Raw genomic sequence first — 22,689 nt, forward strand, 5'->3', positions numbered from 1 at the left:
AACTAAACCGAAAGTCTGTTTACACATCGGGATGCCTGTGATTCAGACTAACACAACAGGCCTGTTCAGAGTGCAAGGTGGCACAGTGAATTTAATCCACAACTATTAGCAAAATATTTGGTTCTACAGGTTTGGTTGCACAGGGAGTCGACCTGCGGGAAGAGCTGGTGAACAGCTGGTGACCAAACCTCCTCCTAGCCCCGTCTCCGTACTGTGTTGTTTACTCCTCAGAGCGTTTTACTGACAGAATATTTCGGTCAACAAGCTTGCAAACTACCTATGCAGGTGGTAAATTGATAAAAACTGATATTTGTACACCATTTTAAATTGTTGGCGTGACCAAATCTGCATTATTGGAAATGGCCACATGGGACTTTGGGAAATACTAGTCCGGACACCTTGGCCTCTGCTGCTTTGCTTTTGACAACAATTCTTTTAATCAGTCTTATGAGTCCGTCAGTGCTGAATCAGTGGAGTGACCCTCTAAGCATTGAGGCACACCACACTCACACTACACCTTATGTACTTTTAAAAGTGCAGAAAACACTCACAAATGACTTTAGATTTTGGTACACACTATAATTATGCAAATGGTTATATAATAATAATGGTGCTGGTGGTGATACAGTGTGGGAAATATGTGTTTTAAACATGATGGATGCTTGAGCGTGTCAACTGTTGAATTCTTGTCACACCAACACACCCTTCTAGTTCCTCGTTCCACAGAATCGCACATTTAATTAAAATAGAACCAAACTAAAATTTTTAAAAAACCTTCCTCCACCACATCACGTGGATTATAGGTGTGTTAGATACTTGTTTATTGATGGAAACAAGTTCAGGGGATTTCTCATCTATGTGAAGAATGCAGAGGCACATACGACTCACTGTTGTGTCACTGTATCATTGTCACCATGTCACCAAAACACTAAGCAAGACTCAAGGAAATATAATTAAAAAGTTTTTTTGCATAGCCTCACTACAATAGGTTTACAGCCAACGCACCACACACACATACGCACGCACGCACGCACGCACGCACGCACGCACGCACGCACGCACACACACACACACACACACACACACACACACAGTCTTGTGACTTACTCTAACTTTAACCATATTTACTATTTACCTAACCCAAAACCTAACCGTAACCTAAATCTAACCAACCTGAACCTAACCATAAGCTGAACCTATAACCTAAACCTAACATTAACCTAAACCTAAACCTAAACCTAAACCTAAACCTAAACCTAAACCTAACCTTACCCTGACCCTAATCTAAACATAACCTTAAGATAAACATAACCTTAACCTAAACCCAACCTTGAACTAACCCTAATCTTAAACTAAACCTTACCCTAAATCATGTCTGTCTCCATTTAAATATTTAATGATTTAAGTCATTGGGATTTGCATTTTGTGGCTATGAGGAAAATAATTCCCTACAATGTGGCTGTGTAAAAAGATTTAAGTCCAAGAGCGCGCGCGCGCAAACACACACGCACACACACACTGGTGTCCCACAGTATTTACCGTCACGGCCGCTGCAGGGCGCAGCTCCGTCACTGCAGACCCGAACCTCAGAGAGAGTGGAGGCGCGCAGACCATCTCCATCCTCCGCAGTCTCGGTCTCATCCTGCTCGTCCCTCTCAAGTCAGACCAGCTCCGGGCTCACTGACTGACCCACAGCTCCGGCTGCTTCTCCATCAACACGGGGTAAGATGATGTTGTGTGTTTTCTACCAGTTTGTGTGTTTTTTGTGTGTTATGGGTGCGCAGAGGAGCGCCTGCTTGATGGATGCACTAACAGTGATAGTAAGATGAGAGCAGACAGCCGCACAGTCCTGCACGGGACAGAGACGCGTTCTGCGCGCTCCTGTTCGCTTAGTTAGAAAAAGCAGATGTGCAAGCGCGTCAAATAGAGCAAGTGATGGTAACAACCTGGATGACCTGTACACTTACTGGTACTCTGTGTGTGCGTGTGTGTGCGCGCGCGCGCGCGAGTGTGCTTGCAAAGGTATTACTTGTGTTGTTCCTGCAAGTCCCCAAGGGTTTGGGTTGGGCTTAGGTTTAGTTTTAGCTTAAGTTAAGGTTAAGGTTAAGGTTAAGGTTAAGGTTACATTTAGGTTTCGGTTAAGGTTAGCTTTAGGGTAGGTTTAGTTTAAGTCAAGGTTTAGGTTTACGATAAGGTTAGGTTCCGGTTAAGTTCAGGTTAAGTATGGTTAAGCTTTACGTTAAGGTCACGATTTGGTTAAGATTAAGGTTAGGTTTAGGTTTAGGTCTAGGTCTAGGTTTGGGGTAAGGTTAAGGTTAGAGTCACCTTTAGGTTTAGGTCTAGGTTTAGGTTAAGGTTAGGTTCTGGTTAAGGTCAAGTTAGGGTTAGTTTAAGGTTTTACGTTTATGTTTATGTTTATGTTTATGTTTAGGTTTAGGTTTAGGTTAGACAGGTAGGAACTCTGGTTAAGGTTGGAGTAAGTCTCCCTGGGACTTCGTCATAATTCATAGAGACACAACTGTGTGTGTGTGTGTGTGTGTGTGTGTGTGTGTGTGTGTGTGTGTGTGTGTGATTTCTTGGTGCTTTCCTCTACATCTGTATTCATCTGTGCTCTTGTACATTCATTTGTTTTCAGGAGCAGGTCTTTGTCTGTGCTCATACGTGTGTGTTTATGCGCCTGCATTGTTGTGCTTGTATGTTGCAGCAAATGCTTGTTATTGAGCGCAGGTGTGTGTGTGCAACATATATATATATATATGTGTGTGTGTCTTCTTTGCATAAGTGTGTGTCTGATTGTGCCCTTCCCTCCTGGCCTCATTCCAGACCACAACAGCATGTGAATGGCGGCAGAAAGCGGCAGAGTTGTCACAGAGGAGCAGGAGGAGCTCCCAGCCCACGGAGCCGTCACTCACACCCAGCACACCCGCAGTCAGAGCCACATCCAGTTCCAGTCTCCGACCTACACCACCCAGTGGCAGGCTCCTCGCTCCGTTGCTCACACTAGGAGTCACAGTCACACACACTTCAGCACGTCGTTGCACACGCAGCCTCAGAAGTACGGCTGCCGCCTCACGCACAGCCTCTCAGCCATGACCAGAGGGGAGAGGGGAGTGCAGGGCTCTGAGGGGAAGCTCACCAAGCCCACTGAGCCGCTGTTCCCCAAAACACCTCAGCAGGTAAGATCACCTGTTTGGATGCTGCGTTTCTGTTATTCCACAGGTTGTCATCTCACGTATTGGTACCATTTGTCCTTACATGCCTGTTACACTTGGCTGTGTAGTGGGAGAATCTCACGCATCTACAGTTGAGTTTGTCTGTGAGCGACTTGACATGATTGGATGTAGAGAGGGAGAAGAAGAAAAAAGATGGAAAGTGTGATCTCTCCAGTCGCTTATCTGGTTGTGATTAATCAGCTGCATTGTTTTCCTGTGAACTCTAATCCCCCAGATTGTGGATTCAATGGCTGGAAGTTGATAGTGTTCATTTGAGAGAGGTTCTTCCCACTGATGGGATGACCTGCCTGATGGTGATTGCTGTCTTTTGTCTTTATCCCGGTGATATCCCGGGACTTTGGTGACGAGACAGTTGTAATCAAAGGGCGCAACAGGAAGCGAGAGAGTAGAAAGGAATAAATACTCAATTTTGCTAAACGCAAGTAGACTGAGGTGACTTGCGTGTCAGTTCTTTTTTGTCTTGTCTTATGTCATTTAGCTGCATGCCTCACGCATGATGTCATTAGTGTGTGATAAGTCTGTAAAGCTGGCATTGCTCTTGTGTGAGAGTGTGTGGATGTGTGTGTGCGTGTCCTCACACTGATGCTGGTCACATGCACACACTGTTAAATCAAGGCGAATGCAGTGCTGTCCCATTAGGGAAGGCAGATACCGCCTGATGCAGACGGGGCTTCTTGTAATTCCATGCCACGGTTGTTACTCACTCATTTTCGAACCATGATCGAACCAGTTCTGCCACTGTCTGGTCTCTGCCAAACCTCTGTCTGATATGCAGTGTTTTGTGTGCGTGCCTGTGTTACAGTGACTCTTCTCAGCTGAGGTGGATGATGTGCATGCAAATATGGAGGCAGATATATGTTTAACTTCCTCTAAATAATACATTAAATAAACATAAATACTTCATGTGTGATTTTTTTTTAAGTCATTCGTTTGAGACAATATGCTAATATTGAATTATGTTTTTGTAAGATGCTTGGCATTGTCGCCTCACAGCAAGAAGGTTCCCGGTTTGAATCCCACCTCGGTCGGAGTCTTTCTATAGTGGAGTTTGCATATTCACCCCGTGTGTGCGTGGATTATCCCCAGGTACTCTGGCTTCCTCCCACAGTCCAAAAACATGCAGATTGGGGTTAGGTTAATCCGAGACTCTAAATTGGCCGCTGTGAATATGAGCATGAATGGTTGTTTTTCTCTTTGGCCCTGTGATGCCCTGGAGTACTAATGGAGTGTTATGGATGTGGATCGGTATCAAAGGATCGGTATAGATACTGGATGGATGTTTCTTTAAAAAGTGATGACACAGTTTAATGAGAACAAGAAAATTAGAAATTTAAAATTGACTCAACTTAATGAATCACATATTTTATAGTTTATTCTGCTAAATCCACTGAGGATGTTTGAATTTCATTGAATAATTTATCTGAAGGACAAGGAAGAAATGCCAAAGGTTTATGTACGATACATATCTACTAAAGATGCCTGAGGCGGACATGATACATGAAAGACGTTGCTCTCTTTGTGAATGAAACAGAATGATGGATCCTTATTCAGTAACGGGTAAGCTGTCACAGCTCAAGCTTGTGAAGAGCCTCCCAATCCATCACAAACATAGAATTAAAAAAGAATGAATAAACGACTGGTTTCAAATTCTGTCCATTTCAGATTTTGGATTGTTTCCTTTGGAGTTTAGCCAGTGTCCCCGGGCTTCTGTTGACATTTTAGTGGCCTGTTGCCATCGTTGACATATTTCACCTCTCATACTCCGTAATCCCTAATCTGAAGTGATGGGGACCAAAACCAGCGGCTTTCACTCCCAAGTCCAGAATGTGTGTCACGACCTTGAAAACCAAATCAACATTTTAAACTGCTTTATGGATCCATTTGACCAGCTTAATTTAGGCAGAGTGTGTGCATTTTATTTGCAGAATATAACTAAGCTGGCTCGGGATCTTTTTTTTATTTTTATCCCCTCCTTCTTTCTTTGTAGTAGAATTATCCTCAATCCTGATTTAGGTTGCGGTGCAGTTCAGGCATTTTAAATTGTTTTCCCCCGAGCAGTTAAGGATTCATTAACTTTGGAGATTAGTCTTATCTGTCCTTGTCCCCTTGCTCCCTTGCTTGTTGACGGTCCGAGCTCCGCAGATGCTCCCTTCACTTTGAGCCGGTGTTTCCATAAGCATGTGTGCATGAGGTTTTGTTGCTGCGTCCAGACAACAGTTGACGGGATATCCTGTTTATCCTCTTTGATGATAAGAACTCAGTAATGAAAGCTTGACAGTAAGAGTTTGGAGGGAAAGAATAAGTGTTTAGAGTGTAAGAGGGAGAGAGAGACCGAGCAGTGCTGTGTGCACAGAGTATTTTTGCACATCATCAGTTAAGCAGCATTCTCCAGACGCCAGAGACTTTGATTTTTTTTCTCTCTCCAATTAGCTGTAATTGCAGTGAGAGTGGGAGAAGAGAGAGTTTTGAAGTCGGGACCGCCGCACAGCCTTTACTTACCTCTGACCCGCTTGTCTCGAGATTGAATAATTACACACCTTCCTCCTGGTAATTGTCGTTCTCGAACCCCTCCGTGTTTTGATGGGGCAAAAAAAAAGAAAACGTGAGCCGGGTAATAACAGTGTGCGGGTCGCGGCTGTGGTTACTTTGGTGATTTCCTTCTTTCATAAAGCTCGGAGGGGAGCAGCTGCGGGCCATGGCCTGGGCCACTGGATGTGGAGTGACACTGTTTTCTGTGTGTGTGTGTCTGACACCAAAGGTTGTACACAGAAGAGAGGAACAGCCAAAGGTTGATATGTGTGCACAGCCTCGGAGACAGTCGTAAATATCGGGCTCCCGAGACTGTGGTGTCTTGTCTTATTCATGTGTGAAGATGAAAGCCTGCCCTTCTCGCTAGACACACACACACACACACACACACACACACACACACACACACACACACACACACACGCACACACAAATGCACACACACGTGCCTGATGGTTTTAGCAGAGAGGAAACTGAGCTGTGGATGACTTGGTGGGTTTCTTAGGCTCCTCCATCAGCCTCAGTGTCTGCACAGATAGACCACAACGCAAACAGCCAGGGGGTATCCTTCTGATCACACACACACACATACGCGCACACACACGTGCAAACACTCACTCACACACACACACACACACACACACACACACACACACACACACACACACACACACACACACACACACACACACACACACACTTAGAGACAATTTGCATCTATTTCAAGTAGGGGAATTCATGAGAAAACAGATGCATCACAGTGAACACACCTTCCACCCACTGTACATCATTACACTGAATCACTGAATGACAAGGTGATGGAGACAGAATGCTATTTTGAGCACCCGAGGTAGAATGTGATAGAATTCCGATTATGAATGACTACCGGATTCACTATCTGTGAGTCACAAGCCTGCTTTCATGACTTAATTCATTCCAAAGCGACACACCTACTTCCCTAATGGCGTGTCCGGGGAGAGGTTTTTTACCGTACATGTTCCTGTTTTTTGCCAAATAAGGACAAAACATTAAACATTTTCATGAAACGAAAATTGAAAGAATAAAAAAGAAAAGGAAGTTGAGATGGTCGGATTTTAATGGTTTCAGGTTAAGATCTGCTAACACATGTTTATTGTGTAATACAAAGTTACAGTTCATTGTGTAAAGACTGAATCATTGATGATTATTCGCAAGAAAATGACACAGTCTTTATTTATATCATTGACTTCTTTTTCCAGAAATGAGTCTGATGAAATATGTGAATAATACGTACCTCTTATGATCTAAATATATTATTCTTTTATATTATTGGCTGTAGCCTTGAACTATCATTACTCCATGAATGTGTGACTTGCAAACAATTTGTGTCCAAAAATGCATTAAAGTTTGGAGGCAGTAACCTTACGTTAAGTTTAATACAGTACATATATAAATATTTTATAACAGTAAGCAGTTATTGTGATTTTTTCAGTGCTAGGCATCTTTTATTTCCCACATTCCCCATCGCACCTGGAAGGAGAGTTATCATAAGAACGCTTGCAGTGCAGAAAAGTTAATGTGCTCATTAGCATCCTGACCTACAAGACACCATTATCTTACTAAGTATTTTTCTCCTCCCTTGTCACCTTTCTTCCCACAGACCGACTTGAGCCAGAAGTTGACATTATGCAGTAAGCTGTGTTTCGCCATCGGAGGTGCGCCCAAGGAGGTGGCTGGCAGCGCCACAGCCTTCTTCCTGCAAATCTACCTGCTCGATGTCGCTCAGGTAACGTTTTTAGGGACAAAGAGGAGGAGAGTATTTATGAAAGCGGGTGTGGACCTCGTAAACGAACAAATGGGTTTCGCCGTTTTATGCCTTCAAGTGATGTAAACTCCAATCTGTCCTTGTTCTGCTCTGCAGATCACCGCCTTCCAGGCCTCTATGGTGCTGTTCATTGGTAAAGCCTGGGGCGCAGTGACTGACCCCATCGTTGGATTTTTCATTACAAAGAGCAAATGGACCAAGATTGGCAGACTCATGCCTTGGTGAGTTCACCGCTCACACTACAAATACAACTCTTGTGTTTCTCCATTACTGCTGTTTCTCATGTTCTAGACCTCATCATTTCTTTTGTTTTATGTTTGCTCAAAAGTCGGGTTACACAGTTCTGAAATAATCTGATTAAAAACATCTGAATGCACACACATACTGTAATAATAATAATAATAATAATATAATAATAATATTGTCATTACCTGGAATGGCCACTGTTGCTGTCAGGTTATTGGCACAAAAGAAAATGATTCAAATTATATTGCTGAGCTGTAATGCATTAATTACAATTACCTTACATAATGAAAATACAGGAAGCATGGTTTGTGGCTCAGGTAGTAGAGCGAGCTGTACACTAACTAGAGGGTCGGTGGTCTGATCCCCAGCTCCCCATGCATAAGTGTCTTTATATGCATACTGATACTGAACTGCATTGTGTGAAGGTGCGTAATAGAAAGTATGAATGTGGGTTGTAGTGTAAAGTGCTTAGAGTGGTTGATAAGACGAGAAATACTAAATAAATACAGTCCATTTACCATTTTGCGGTGTTGTGAAAAACCCTAACCCTAACCCTAACCCTTTTTTTTTTTTTTAAGAAAATAACCTTAGGCTAAATTTCCCCCCTCTCCTCATTGAAGACACGGCAAAGTGCTGCTGCTGTTGACGTACAGCTGACCTTGCATAAAGCTCTGTAATTTGTTGGCAGATTGTGAAACACGTCTTGGTTTTCTCAGACAAAACAGTGGCCGCTAATGTTTGCGTGAGATCTAAACAAAAACCAGCCTCGTGCTCCAGATCTCGTGTCTTTTTAATGATTATTCTCAGGCCTCTCACCTGAGGATTGAGCTGCATAAACAGCCATTGTGCTTTAATTACACTGCTCCTGGCGCTCCCACTGATGAGCTATACATACTTCAAGGGCGTGGGCTGTTCTTTTTTTGCGGTTGATGCCTGACAACAACTCTGCAGCCATGGAAGTTCATCAGCGTTCTTTCAAAACATCTCCTTCTGCTGAGCTGCTGCGTGACATATCATCACGTTTGTCTAACCCCACATCATTCAGCTTGTTTTTGTTTGAAAGATGGTTCCCTGTGTTTCATGACCTTTAAGAACAAGTTAACTTTAACTGTGTCTCAAGTCAGGGGCTGCATCCTTCGGAGCACGAAGAAGGCGATCAATTTGGGCCACATAGACTGCGAAGGCCAAGTCGAAATGAGGCGGTCTGGTCTACAGAGGATTTCCTACAGAGGATTTCCGTGATTGGCTAGCTTGTCACCAGCTTGTCCCGCCCTTATTATTGTCAACAGAGTTGAAGTTGGACACGCCAAGAGAGTTTTATTACCCCCTTGGTTTTTTAATATGTTAGCTGTTAGGTTAAGTTGAAGCTTGATACTCAAGCTTGGCGTCATGACCTCATTGTCACCGAAGCAAAATGAATCCTAGGATAGGTTGGGCTGGGAAGGATCCACCTGGGGAGCCTTTGTTTCTCTGGGATGGAAGGAAGCATTTGAATGAGCCTCCGAAATAGGGAAGTCGAGTCATGCTCCTGTGACACAATCGGGCTTCATATGCAGACTGCAAAGGATGCAACCCTGAATTCAGACACATTGTTTGTGTTCTATACTAAGGGATTATATGAAGCCATGAACACATTTTCCATTAATCACCATTGCCAATGGTGAGTTATAATCGGCTATATGTGTATTATTTGTGTGTGTGTGTGTGTGTGTGTGTGTGTGTGTGTGTGTGTGTGTGTGTGTGTGTGTGTGTGTGTGTGTGTGTGTGTGTGTGTGTGTGTGTGTGTGTGTGTGCAGTATATTATGAACACACTAGCCTGGCATTTACTGTAATTACACTGCTTAATGCCTACTGCATTATAAACCATAGATTACTCACAAGCTGACAGTGGTGGAGGGGGACAGGTCCACTGTGGCCGGTCACGCTCGGTAGCAGGCTTATGCTGATGGCTGTTAAATCAGCTTTGATTACCTTTGGGCAGCTGTAGGGATGTGTGTGTGTGTATGTGTGTGTGTGTGTTTGTGTTTGTGTGGGTGTGTTATTTTCTACCCCTTTGGAAAGTCCCCTCTGCCCGTCCAGCAGGAAGTGCTTTTCCTCATCTGACTGTCCCATCCACGGCGAGACGTAAAGCGATTTGTATCTTCGCCTGAGCTCTTTAGGATGAAGTCATTTGGACCAACATGTCCCCGCGGGTGTTGAGATGTTTATTATTATGCGATCGTAGTCGAGCATCATCCCGGAAGCAAGTAGAGCCGTGAGAACACACAAGATTGTGTCTATAAGTAAAATACTATGTGACAGTAAGAGAATATTAATGATGGAAGAAGTACTCCTTTATTTATAAGTAAAAGTATCAATACAGTAATGAAAAAAATCTTAAAGTCCACTTAAGTAAAGAAGTATGATCAGTAAAACAAAAACCTATCTGGACCCTGGGACTGGTATTATTATACAGTATATTACAGATGAATAAATAATTATTAGATGAATAAATGCATCAGTGCATAGTATTTTAATGCATATGCAGCCACCTCTAACCACTTTGCTTGGTTAGTTTTATCAAATGGTTCCCAGCTGAGGAGTCAGTCTCCCCTCTCAAAGGGTCTCAAAGTAAATCTGGTGGGTCGTGAGATGATTAATGAGAAAAGGAAAAATAAAGGAAAAATACAAATAATGCTCTGCTGCGCAAATCTGTTTTCACTTTTTGGAAAATATTTCTGAAATATTTGCTTTGGGTGTCGAACAGTTATTTAAACGATTACCATCTGAGAATTTCGGAGGGAGAATCGCACTCCGGTGGCTCTGCTGACAAGTCAGACGTCTAAAAACTACAAACAGGGGCCCCATTTAAACGATAGAGTTTATCCCATGTATTTCGTGTATTTCCAATTTAAAATCTTAGAGGGGAAATGCCTTGAATTTGTGAAGTTGTAAAAATCCTTTTGCATTTTGGGTAACTAAAGCAGTGCCCATTTTAAACCTGCCTGTTTGCTCGGCCTGTGGTGATGCTGGTTGCAGCTTTCTTTCTGAAACTGTATATCTAACTGTGAGAGGTAAACACCGACTGCAGAACCCTGAAGCTGTGTCCCCGCTGCTGCACAAAGAGCTCTTCACCTGTTTATTCAAAGTTCAATGAAGCTTGGCTCAGGACGCACAACCCCGAACTGGAGAATCAGTCGTTGCTGTTCTTGTGATCGACAACGTCACTTGCGTTGATGAGTCCCATCGGGATGGCTCCAGAGCTCTGGTCGGCTCTTTGTTCAAATTTGATTAAAATGTTTTTCATCACGTATCCAAATCTAATCGAATTCGCCGCTGAGCTTCTTGAACTCTTAGCAATACACATGCCAAGTGTGAAGCCGATCAAATGAAGGGTTCTTGTGTTCTTGCTCTCTGAATGTGCGAGCCACATTCAGAGAGAGAGATTTCTGGAATTAGGAGATCGATGTAGCATTGTGGGTAATGAAGGCAGCAGGTTTTGACAAGGAATTAAGAAAGTGTGTAATATAAAAAGACCATATCTCTGGTTTAATTGCATTGATTGTGGCTTATGCTCCTTTAATTTGTGAAGATGTAACCAAAGCTGTATAATGAAGCTGCTAATAGCCTAGATAAATAGGACCTATAGTATTTGAGTAAAAGTCGTTAGTTTCTTATTATTTCTGGGGTAAATTAATCCTACAAAACCCCCAAATCATCCAAGGAAACACACTCTCACCTATCAGACCTCTCCTAAATCCTCTCTGTTCCACTGCACATCCTCTAATTAGCCTGCTCTAAGTGTCAGTGAGGAGACTATTGTAAGTGTCAGCCTCCTATAAACCTCCTCTGTCTTAATTAAGACTGTGCAGATAACTGTAGGTGTGAATGTGCATTAATGCGTTTCTGCACGGGTGAGAAAGTCAGACACTGTTTTTAGCGCGCGTGCCTCCCCCCCCCCGAGCACAGTCATCTTGCAGGAACATTCTAAACTGTCCCATTCACCCGTGCGGACCCCGGGGCCCTTTCATTGCTCAACATGACCGGGCGGTCAATACTGCAGCACCAGCGCTGTCGGCCCGCCTTTGTTTAAGCAAACAATCGGGAGGAGAGTGAGGCTGGGGCGGGCTGGACCATGCTAGAAATGACCGTCACTGGCCTCTCTCTACCTCTTTCTCCCGCTTTCTCTCTTCATAGTTCACAGTGCCGAGGAGGTCAGAGGTCGGAGCCACGGCAAGGTTTTGTCACAGTCACCTAAATTCCATCCGCGCCCTTTATTTTATCCGTAGATGTGCTGGTGGTACTGGCCTTTAGTCCAGATGACAAATACAAGAAAGGGAGGAGAGGTCAGATGATGTATTGGTGTTTGCACATGTCTCGTACTGTTGATCGTCCATCGTCTGCCCTTTTCCTCTTCCTTTTTAAAACACACAGCTGTTCACTTTAACCATAATGACACACACCAGTTGTTTACTCATGAATTATACATGGCCCGTGGATTGTATCGCCCCAAAGTCCTGAGAAAAACACAACACAGCAGAATTGCTTCATGCTGCGTTTGCTTGAGTGTGTACTGCATATTTATGTGTGTGCGTGTGTGTGCGAGGGATGATATGTATGGGTTTTAGAAGATTGTGGTAGTTCCCTTGCTTGCATGTCCCTCCCAGGACAGATTCCTGCCATACTGACGACAACATAATCATTGAGCAGTCAGCTTAGTCCCACTGTAATCTGCCTGAAATATGGCCTGATTTTAACGCCGCTTTGAAAATTACATAACACAGCCACTGTCATGCATTTTCTGATGGCTTGAAGTGCTGACAGCGGCTGCTTTTATGGAGCACAGAGGCATACAAGTTGTTCAGATAATTGTCATTCTTCAGGGGCGAGAAAAATGTAGGGCAAAAAAATATATAAAAGTTGTTGTTGCTTTTTTCACCAATTCCACAACTTTGTGTCTGTGTTCTGCAGGATGGTGGGTTGCACTCCGTTCCTGGTGGTCTCCTACTTCTACCTCTGGTTCGTTCCTCCTTTCATCAGCGGCAGGTTCATCTGGTACCTGGGCTTCTACTGCCTCTACCAAACTCTCATCACTGTAAGTGTTGCATGCATGCTCTTTCAGAATCTCTGTGTATTTCATCTTTAAAATAACTAGAAAAATCCACATTGGCGCGTGATGCTTCATATTGCTCAGCGGGATGTCAAGTGTGAAACCTAGATAAAAGCTCCAGTTGATACCAGAGATGACACGTTACATACCGTACAGATAAAACGCTACGAAGTTTAGAGAGAAGATGATTGTCATCTTCACGCCAGCCGCCGACAGCTCCTGGTGAGATTCACAGTTTGATTTGTGAGACGAGCAGCAGATCAGAGCCCAGATACCTCACCTCAAAGTGGAAGTGTAGTTATTTAGGTTGCCTTTTGTTATTGTGGAACCTCTCTGCTCTGCTCCGCTCTGGGGTAACCCGTAGAACATGTGCTGCAGAGCGTGTAGACCGCCGCGGCCGCACTGTGGCGAGCTGTAATGGCATGTCATTCTAACTACTTGATAAGTATATGGTCAGTCCTGCCAGGAACCCTCTCGCTGGGTAAATGCTGGTTACCACTTTTAGCCTCCCCTTCATTGTCTCTGGATCTGGCGTTTGTGTGGCGTTTGCTGGGAACGGCCAGCTGTCGTCATTCAGAGGGTCGCAGTCAGTAAACAAGAGGTTAGAGTGCAATATGTCATCCGCTCATGCAATCAACGGATAATGGGTTTCCATCAAATTAATCAGTTCTCACTTTCGCCTTCGTGATGGGATAGTTAATCACGCGCAACTCAATAAATGTTTGCATCCAGTAAAGGCCCCCGTAAATGACACGCTGTATAAGAAGCAGAGGGCTGAAAAAAAAAAATTCACGGCCGCATTTATTTTCATCGCATGCTAGTTTGGCCGCAGTGCTGACTGAGCCCTTGTGTAAATTACAAAGTGAAGTATAGCTGGGTTTGTTCGCCTATTCTCTGGGAGAGGTGGTGAGGAAGGAGAAAACAGATCTGAGGTTCGCCAACATGGAAACTGCAGAGATGCGTTTAGTATATATAGTCGGCGGAGAGAATATTGTGCATACGTTTTCTTTCACGGGAACACGTAGATAAAAGACGGCTAAAGATATCTGGGGTGCTCCCATCTTATTGTGAGTCAAAAGTAAAATGCTAACAAGGCTGAAAGTCCAACTGCACGACCTGTCCCCACTTCCTCCCATTGTACAAAAATGAAGCCAAAATATCCTGGATACGGGTTCAACCGTCTTGCGCTTTAGGCATCATTTTGATCCAGGGTCTGCAGAGTAGCTATCGTAGTGATGTGACGCAGTTTCGCAGGCACAATCTCCGGTCTCAGCTGTCGATCATGACCTTATACCTGTTTTAATTGCATCTAATAACTAATTAAAACTAAACTTGCAAAAAAAAAAAATTGTATTTGGACATACATCAATGTGGCCAGAACTGCCTAAAATATTGAAACCATCTTTAAGAAAAATGTATTTTACATGTAGGCTGTAGGAATTTTTTCTATGGCCCATGTCCCATCCACTTACATGGGGGAGGCGGGGTTTATGATCTATACTGCAGCCAGCCCCCAGGAGGAGAGGAAGATGATTTGCTTTTATTTCTGCGGAGCTTTCATGTCGTCTTCAGACACAGTTGTGTTCATCATCCTCATTTCACACGATAGCCTGCTATCACAAATTGGAATTTTGACTTAATGGCTTATGACATTTATGGCAATCCATTCAATCACAGTGTAGCCCCAACGTCATTAGGATTCATCCTCTGGGGACCAAGAATGCTTGTTCACAGTTTCAAAGCAATCTCTTCGACAATTGATGACTTTTCCAGCTGCTGTGTCCGACTTTAATTTATTTTTTGTTTTATCTAAACCTCGACTGTGTCTCTTTGTTCCATTTTAGTGTTTCCACGTGCCTTACTCCGCTCTCACCATGTTCCTGAGTACGGAACAGAAGGAGAGAGACTCAGCCACTGCCTACCGTAAGATCTTACAACAAGACACAGGTTACTGAGCAGTTATAAACGCACTTTACTTTAATAATTGTATCTTTAATCGCTTGATTGCAGGAATGACGATGGAGGTTCTGGGGACGCTGGTGGGAGCCGCCATCCAGGGCCAGATTGTGGCCAGCGCTCACACGCTGAAGCACTGCCCGACTCACAACGTGTCCGCCGGTTACCTTGGCAACAGCAGCGGGGCCGAGATCATCAAGAGCATTGTGCGCTCGCAGGACCACCTGTCACACGCTGTAAGTGTCACGGTGCCAAGCCATGCAGCCCAGGTGTGCTGAAACTAGGCCACAGAGTTGGGTTGAAAATAACTTCGGGAGCGTCAACTTAACGTGGAGCGTGTGTGTGCTCAAGGCGGTTTACTTTTCCTAAACACCCGAGTGAAAAGGACGATTGTTCGAAAAATATTTCCACATTATAGAGCGTCTGCAGGTTCTGACATCCAAATGGGCTTCGTGTTTCAACCCGAGTAACCCACAGGTTTGAAAGGAGACGCCAGTGTTTGATATCTGAACCCGACATCCTGAGCCGGCACCCCTCACAAGACCACAAAGGGGGTTCCTCCCTCACATCTCCAAAGTGTGGCCCCATTACACTGAGGGGTCTCCACAGTCTGTAACTCATTAAGTCTATTTATACTTCACCCAGCACATTTGAAAGGCACCCCCATATTCAATACGCTGGGAATATTAGTCTTTTTACTTCAAGGCGACTGCAACTGAGTTGGAGGGAAAGGACACAGTCTTCTCCACATATCAGTTTGCAGAGCTGCAAATAAACACGGCCCCTGTTGCTGTGAATCTATCATGTGAAGATGAAACGAGCCAAGAGTCCAGACTGTCCTGGATTTTGGTCGCACCGCAGCTATTTGGGATAGAAATGGGTGCTTTTCCAATGGATTTTGGGTGAACCCTATCAGGGGCGACCCGCTGGCCGGTGCCAAACCCTCCGCAGCCACCCGCCGAATTCCTCCGCGGTCACTGGTGAGGGTGGCACACCGTCTGCGTCTGCCCTCGGAAACAGGGAGCGTTTGATGTGCGTAAATAATAATGAGCCGCTAGGGCTGAGCCACACATGGAAAAAACAGCAAACAAACAGAGGTTGTTTAAGGCAGAGCAGTTCCTGTCGGGGTGTTTCAGCTTTAAACGGTTAAGGCTGTATTTTGGGATGCAGATGTACTTGAGGTTTTCTTCCTGTTTGTATTTGCATTTTGTGTGATGCGTGTGAGTTTGCACTTTTACCACCGATGTGGAAAAACAACACAGAAAGTAAATCATACACTGATAAAAAAAAAAAAAAAAAACACCAGTCAGAAGAACTGACTGGCACCTACTGTGGCAGTTTTCTCCGCAATGAGACAAATGACAAATTGTCGAGTCTCTTAAATGTTTCAGGCATTTGGGAAGAGGATGAATTAAAGATTGAGGGAGAGGCTCAGAATAGATTTGTGCTGCCTCTTTAAGGACAGATGGATTGATGTAGGTTGCATGTTTGTTCTGTCTCTCCGCAGAGGGAGGTGTACATGATCGCAGCCGGTGTTATTGGAGGAGTGTTTCTCATCTGCACGGTGGTGATGTTCCTGGGAGTTAAAGAGAAAGACGGTAAGGCTTTCTCTCTCTGTGTGTGTGTGTGTGTGTGTGTGTGTGTGTGTGTGTGTGTGTGTGTGTGAACAAAAGGGGCTGTCAGAAAATGTATAACTCAATCATTTAAAAAATTTGAAAGAAATTCAAAACTTGACGCGGCCCCAGCTTCTCAAATGGGATGATTTGAAACTATTTACTTTTAGATAGTTCACCGGAATATTCTCCTCTGCCAAGCCCCAATAATCCCCTTAAATTCAATCAAGCCGCACCAAATTACAGACAATAATAGATATCAGTCCCCTCAATATGTTTGATTATTTTCATTAAGATCCATGAATTATTCACTGGGAAATTGGTGGAAACGTCCAAACAGTCCTACATCCCCTAATGTTAAAGAATGTGAAAGAATAATCGGGATCCGCACCAAAAATGAACGGATTCTTCCCTGATCCTTCCAACATTTTGGTTTTAAACAGTTTTAATTGGGGATAAAATTAGTAACCTGGGGTCATCCTTCAACTTCAACATTCTAAAATCTATGTCTGACTGCAAGTTGTATTTTGTGGGGCACCTTTGTTGAATGGAAGCCAAAGAAGTCGTATGAAATTCACTTTCTCACTGTAAGTGGATTCTTTTTTATGGTTTTTAAGCTAAACAATACTTCCATAGGAACAGGGTCTTTAAATGACATGTTTACAGGCAAATAAATGTATATAATTATTTCAGACATGTACTGAAGTCCGGACATTTCCCCCAAAAAATGTTTACGTGACAAGGCAAAGGCCCAGAGTCAGAACGCTCAGGACATTTTCTTGAACTTCTCCTGCAGCTCCCTAGTAAAACATCTGAGATATCTGAATACAGCAGTAAAATGTTGAGAAAATTCCCAACGAGTGAGTGGACGTGTTGTGATGACGTATCTAACACACAATGGACGTGAAACCGAAAGAATACAAATATCTACACTAACAAAGATGTCAACTTTTGGCGATAAGGTTCGACATGATGACAGCATTTGCCCCTTAGTTTTATAACATGTGTCCTGTTAGCCGTTTGGTTGAGTTGAAGCCTGATTCTCAAGGAGTAGACAGACGTCTGGTCGCTTTTCGGCGCCATTACCTCTTTGAAAAAACAGTTAACCATCAAAGCGCAATGGATCCTGGGATTAGTTGGGCCGGGCAGGATCCACCCGCAGTGGAATCTGTACGTCCTGCCACCTGTGTTCTCTATGCTTTCCCCTAAATGTTCCTGTTGTTGTGAAAGTGTTTGACCTGAACAATCTCCTGCTGCGTTCTTCATATGTGAAAGGCAAACTGCGGAAAATCTCCCGACCCATTTCACGTTTGATAGCAGCTTGATTTTCATATTGTTAATATTTAAGTTAAGGGTCAGTTTCTCCCCTTCACTGTATATATACATATATATGTATTTCTTAGTAGGACGGTATATATGCAGTTGTGAAAAAATACAGTTGTGTATTTATATCATCATCTTTAGCAGGCCTACTTTTCCACCACACTGAGAGTACTACTTCTGGAACCCTGCCACTCTCCGATCTTTATTACGCTATAAATGTCAACACTCAGTGGGACAAACAGCCTCCACTGCAATGCAGGGGCATCTCCACCTCCACCTTCCTCTCACTGCCTGACACCCGATACGCCGCTCACGCTCACGCTCTATATTCCACATGTTTCAGATCCGTACGCCCCGAGGTCAGAGAAGCAGATCCAGTTCTTCCAGGGCTTCATCCTGGTGATGAGACACGGGCCGTACCTCACCCTCACCGCCGCGTTCCTCTTCATCACCGTCGCCATTCAGGTAAATGCGAATTTATTTAGGCAGCACTTCTCAGACATGACCCCCGACATTACGGTAAATGGAGCCCGTCCTGGATCCTGACAATGCAGGAGAGAATGGCTGGCGCTCAATGTTGATTTGATCAATGTAGAAGAGCACTTAACTGAAAGCTCATGTTTTTTTAAAGCCTCAGGACTCTGGAGGGTGATGCCAGCTGCGTGCATTCTTTCTTCTTTTTTTTTATGTCTGTCACTTGTAGGCAGACAGTCTGATACCTCCAGTGTTAGAGTCTCCTACATTTGCATCAAGTCCGTTTCTGTATATTTTTTGCCCCCCCCCCCCCCCCCCTCTCTGATCTCAGAGGAGGTGTCAGTTGTCATCTGTGGAATAAATCTCTGCACAACAAGCGTCAGCAGCTTCTCCAGTCACTTAGTTTGGCGCTCAGAGCAGCGAGCTGAGTGCCCAGCGACAGTGCTGAGTAGACAAGCGTGCGGAGTGAATATCTGAACGTTTAATCTCTGATCCCTTGCAGCTGGTACAGAGCAACTTCGTCCTCTTCTGCACCTACGCCGCCGACCTGAGGGATCACTTCCAGAACATTGTGCTGACCATCCTGGTGAGTGCAGCTGCAGGCGCGGATTCACCTCACAAGCCCACAGACACCTGTTACGTAGACATACCGGGTTATGTGACTTAAACTGAACAACATCAAATAAACATCCCAATCATCAATTGTAGAATTTGCACCCACCGTTCCTCATTGTTGTCATCATGTAAACTTTGAGTCCTGTTCCCCATTAACTCTTTTGTTATTCCAGAATGGGGTTCTCAAAGTGGGGAGTGGGGACCCTCAGGGGTCTTTGAGTGGTTGTGAGGGGTCCCTGGCAAAAAAAGAATCATTTGTTTTTACTGTAATTTCATCCATAAGTAACACACTGATATAATGTTTGACTATTTTGGTCCTATAATAAAACCTCTAGAAGCAAAAATCTTTCTGTGGTTTAGTTTTTGTCCACTGTCATATGTCTCATGTGATGATCTCTCTGTGTGTGTTTACCCAGGTTTCTGCCGTGATAAGCATCCCTCTGTGGCAATGGTTCCTGCAGAGGTTTGGGAAAAAGACAGCAGCTTTCTGCGGTATCACGGTGAGTGCACTTTTTATTTTGGTTTTTCCACGGTAGCCTCAGAAACTAGTACCCTTTGATGTTTGTGCCACCTTGTGGACAAATTTGGGAGTGTGCCATCCTTGTTTTAGTCTTCCACATATCGCATAAAGATGTATATCTGCACCGAACTCAGCTGTTCATAGATATTAGTATGCTTCACATGCCTGAGAAAAGTGAATTGCTTCTTCCTTGGCCCCTTCCACCAATTTCCAAGAAAATCGGTTTGGTAGTTTTTGCGTAATCCTGCAAACAGTCAGACAAAAAGCAATGTAAACCTCTTTGGTGGAGGTGTAAAGGAAAGATATCATGTTAATAGAAGATACAGATAGTTGTCAAAATCTACACAACATTTTTATGCATGAAAAAGAATAAATGATGTATTTAAACATCTTTGTGTTCCGTCTGTCCAGTGGATCATGCCCTTCACCTTGATGCTGGTGTTCATCCCTAACGTGGTGGTGGCCTACGTCGTGGCTGTCTCCTCTGGACTCAGTGTGGCCGCCTCGCTCCTGCTGCCCTGGTGAGACTCAGCACTTCAGAGCGCGCTGCGATCAAGTGGATCAAAATTCTGGCAAATCACTTATGAATATGCTTTTACTTCATGTGGGAACATCTTTTGCAAGATCAGATGAATCCAGAGTTTCTAGTTTTTTTTTGCCGGGGTGCCCCAGTTTTTTTGATTTCAAACTTGGACTGCAAACTAGGCAGAATGAAGACTCTGTAGGTTTCCTGCTGGTACTTAGATTCTGTCTTTGTCGACCTTGTAATGGACATTTAGGGCGTCTCCCTGCCATCTGTCAAGTGTAGGTTCAGGGAAACCCCCTATAAGACTGAAAACCATAAAAATAAATACAGTGTAACAATTAAATACACGTAACAGTTCGAATCAAATCAACTTATAACCGTTACAAATTCAAAATCAGCTAAACGTTTGTTTGTGTACGTTCAGCCCCGCAACATGTTTGTCTGCGCTGTGGCTTGGCAGTTCATGTCAGTCCCCTTTGATTTCAATCATCATTCAAAACACAACAGTGCACCAACATGCTGTTAGTGGTGAGTTGTTGCCCAGAGTACCCCCCCCCCCCCCCCCCCCCCCCCCCCGTGCATTCACCCAGGTCACACCCCGGTCACAGAAGTGAGGTCATCTTTTAAGAATTAGAGGCTGCGTAAGTGCGTCGACTATAAATCATCTGTACTATCATTGAGCTAAATCAGTTCCTAAGGTAAAAGCAGCGTCTTCTCTATGTGTGTGTTTTCCAGCTGACTCTGCTCCTCACTCATCTCCCTGAAATCCCCAAATTACAGGGGCCTCCCACTGGGACGTGTTTATTTTGGAAGGGGCTGATTGTTTATCCAGTCCGTGGGCCGAGACCGGCGGTATCGCCCGCTGCTCATCATCTAATCGTGTTATTAGCGTCTTTAATTTTAGCCCACGGGTTTATCAGAGCGCCGTAAGCAGGCCTCACGTCATCAGTTGCTTGCAGTGTGAGGGAGGTCTCAGACGCACATCAGCCTCAAATGTACCACGCTTCAGAGTATTTTTAAACAACATGACACGTGCACATACATTAATTCACTTCTGCGCGTGTGTGTAATCCAGGTCTATGCTGCCAGATGTGGTGGATGACTTCAGACTGGCCAACCCCTACTCCAAAGGCCACGAAGCCATCTTCTACTCTTTCTACGTCTTCTTCACCAAGTTCGCTGCCGGCATCTCCCTGGGAGTGTCCACCCTCTGTCTCGAGTGAGTCTGCATCAAACACCACACGGGCACTGTTTATTTTCACGCTGCACGACGCTCTGTATATCTGCACTCGTGTCGTGATACATAGTAAAAATGCATTAAGCCCAGACCCAATGCATAATTTATGGTGCAGAGGGTGTCGCGTTTGCTCATTTGCAGAGTGCTGCCGCGACAGGCTGGATGTCGATTTCCTCTAACCTGGGCTTAAATGGTCTCTGTGTGTGTGTGTAGGTTTGCAGGCTATGACACCGGCGCCTGCAAACAGCCTGCTGCTGTCGTGTACACCCTGAAGCTGCTGATTGGTGCTGCTCCAGTGGTCTTCATTGTCACAGGCTTGTTGATCCTACTCCTCTACCCCATCACTGAAGACGTGCGGCTCAGGAATAAACTCTGCCTGGACGAGCTACGGTGAGTCTCCACAGGTTCACACCAACACCAGCATGTAAAGGAGCACTGTGCATCTGTTTTACACATTTAGTTCATTCTACTCAGCCTCAGAAAACTGTTGGATCATGTCTTTTGTGGCGCTAGAGGGAGCTTTGATTCGATTATTAGGGTTATTTCTTTCACCCTGATGATATAATTCTAATAATAATAATAACTTGGTTTATACAGCGCCTTGTATAAACCAAGTTATTATTATTAGAATAATGGTACCCAAGGAGTTAGGGAAACTTTTGGGTTCTTGATACTACTACAACTACCACTACAACTACTATTACTACTACGATTAATAATAATAACTTGGACTTATATTGCACCTCTCAAGCCAGCTAAGGAGTTAGTAATTTAGAAATGTAAACATTTTTTTAGGAAGCTAGTTTGGGGTTCTTGACTTTCTAAAAAATAAACCTGGATGACAAATTGAAGATGTGGACCCTTTAGGAGGCAGTAAAGCTCTATAGGCTTAATTGTGTTGCATTATGTGGATTTGTAGGATGCAGAATCTTTGGAGCTTGAACCATAATAGAGACTAAAAGTCCAGATATCTCAACCCTTTCATTGACAATATTTTGCGTCTGGTTAGCGCCTCCCTGTGGCCACTTGAGGTTACAACATAGATAACCCTTAAATATCTGAATTGTGGAACAAAATATTGAATGGCCGCATGGTCAGATGCCCCACTAGAGAAATCTTTTGCAGTAGAAAGTGAGATATTTCTCTGAAGTTCAGTAAAATATATAATAAAGTCGGAGAAAATGGAAATAAAAAAGTACAAGTGCTGTAAATGCTCTTTCCACCAGTGTAACATGTCACTCGTATCCATGTCTCCCACAGGAAACAGAGCATCAGCACCAGAACTACGGAAGAGTCGAACAACGTGTGACCTTGACTGGAGTGAATAAATAAAAAGAAAGCCACATATTCCAGTGGCACAGCTGGAAGTTTGTTAAATGGTGTATATTACACTGATAAATAGTTAAATTGTTTTAATGTAAACATTCTTGGTTTCATTTTCACATGTACTGGATAGTCATCTTGGATATATATATATATATATATAAAAATATATAAGATTACCTAATTTATATAAATGAATGT

General features: G+C 43.9%; 1 protein-coding gene across 1 annotated transcript; it reads left to right on the forward strand.

Moving 5' to 3' along the window:
- The first annotated feature begins 1,513 nt into the window (after positions 1-1,513).
- mfsd2b (major facilitator superfamily domain containing 2B) lies at positions 1,514-22,643 on the forward strand. The gene is made up of 15 exons (XM_034579558.1): positions 1,514-1,722; positions 2,824-3,176; positions 7,402-7,527; positions 7,663-7,787; positions 12,763-12,886; positions 14,746-14,824; positions 14,912-15,093; positions 16,365-16,455; positions 18,137-18,258; positions 18,770-18,853; positions 19,299-19,382; positions 19,814-19,923; positions 21,004-21,147; positions 21,379-21,555; positions 22,426-22,643. Exons 2-15 carry the CDS (start codon positions 2,841-2,843, stop codon positions 22,472-22,474), a joined length of 1,833 nt encoding a protein of 610 aa, XP_034435449.1. The 5' UTR covers positions 1,514-1,722; positions 2,824-2,840; the 3' UTR covers positions 22,475-22,643.
- The last annotated feature ends 46 nt before the right edge of the window (positions 22,644-22,689 follow it).

This window comes from Hippoglossus hippoglossus, chromosome 24 (assembly GCF_009819705.1).
Source record: "Hippoglossus hippoglossus isolate fHipHip1 chromosome 24, fHipHip1.pri, whole genome shotgun sequence".
Lineage (NCBI taxonomy): Eukaryota > Metazoa > Chordata > Actinopteri > Pleuronectiformes > Pleuronectidae > Hippoglossus > Hippoglossus hippoglossus.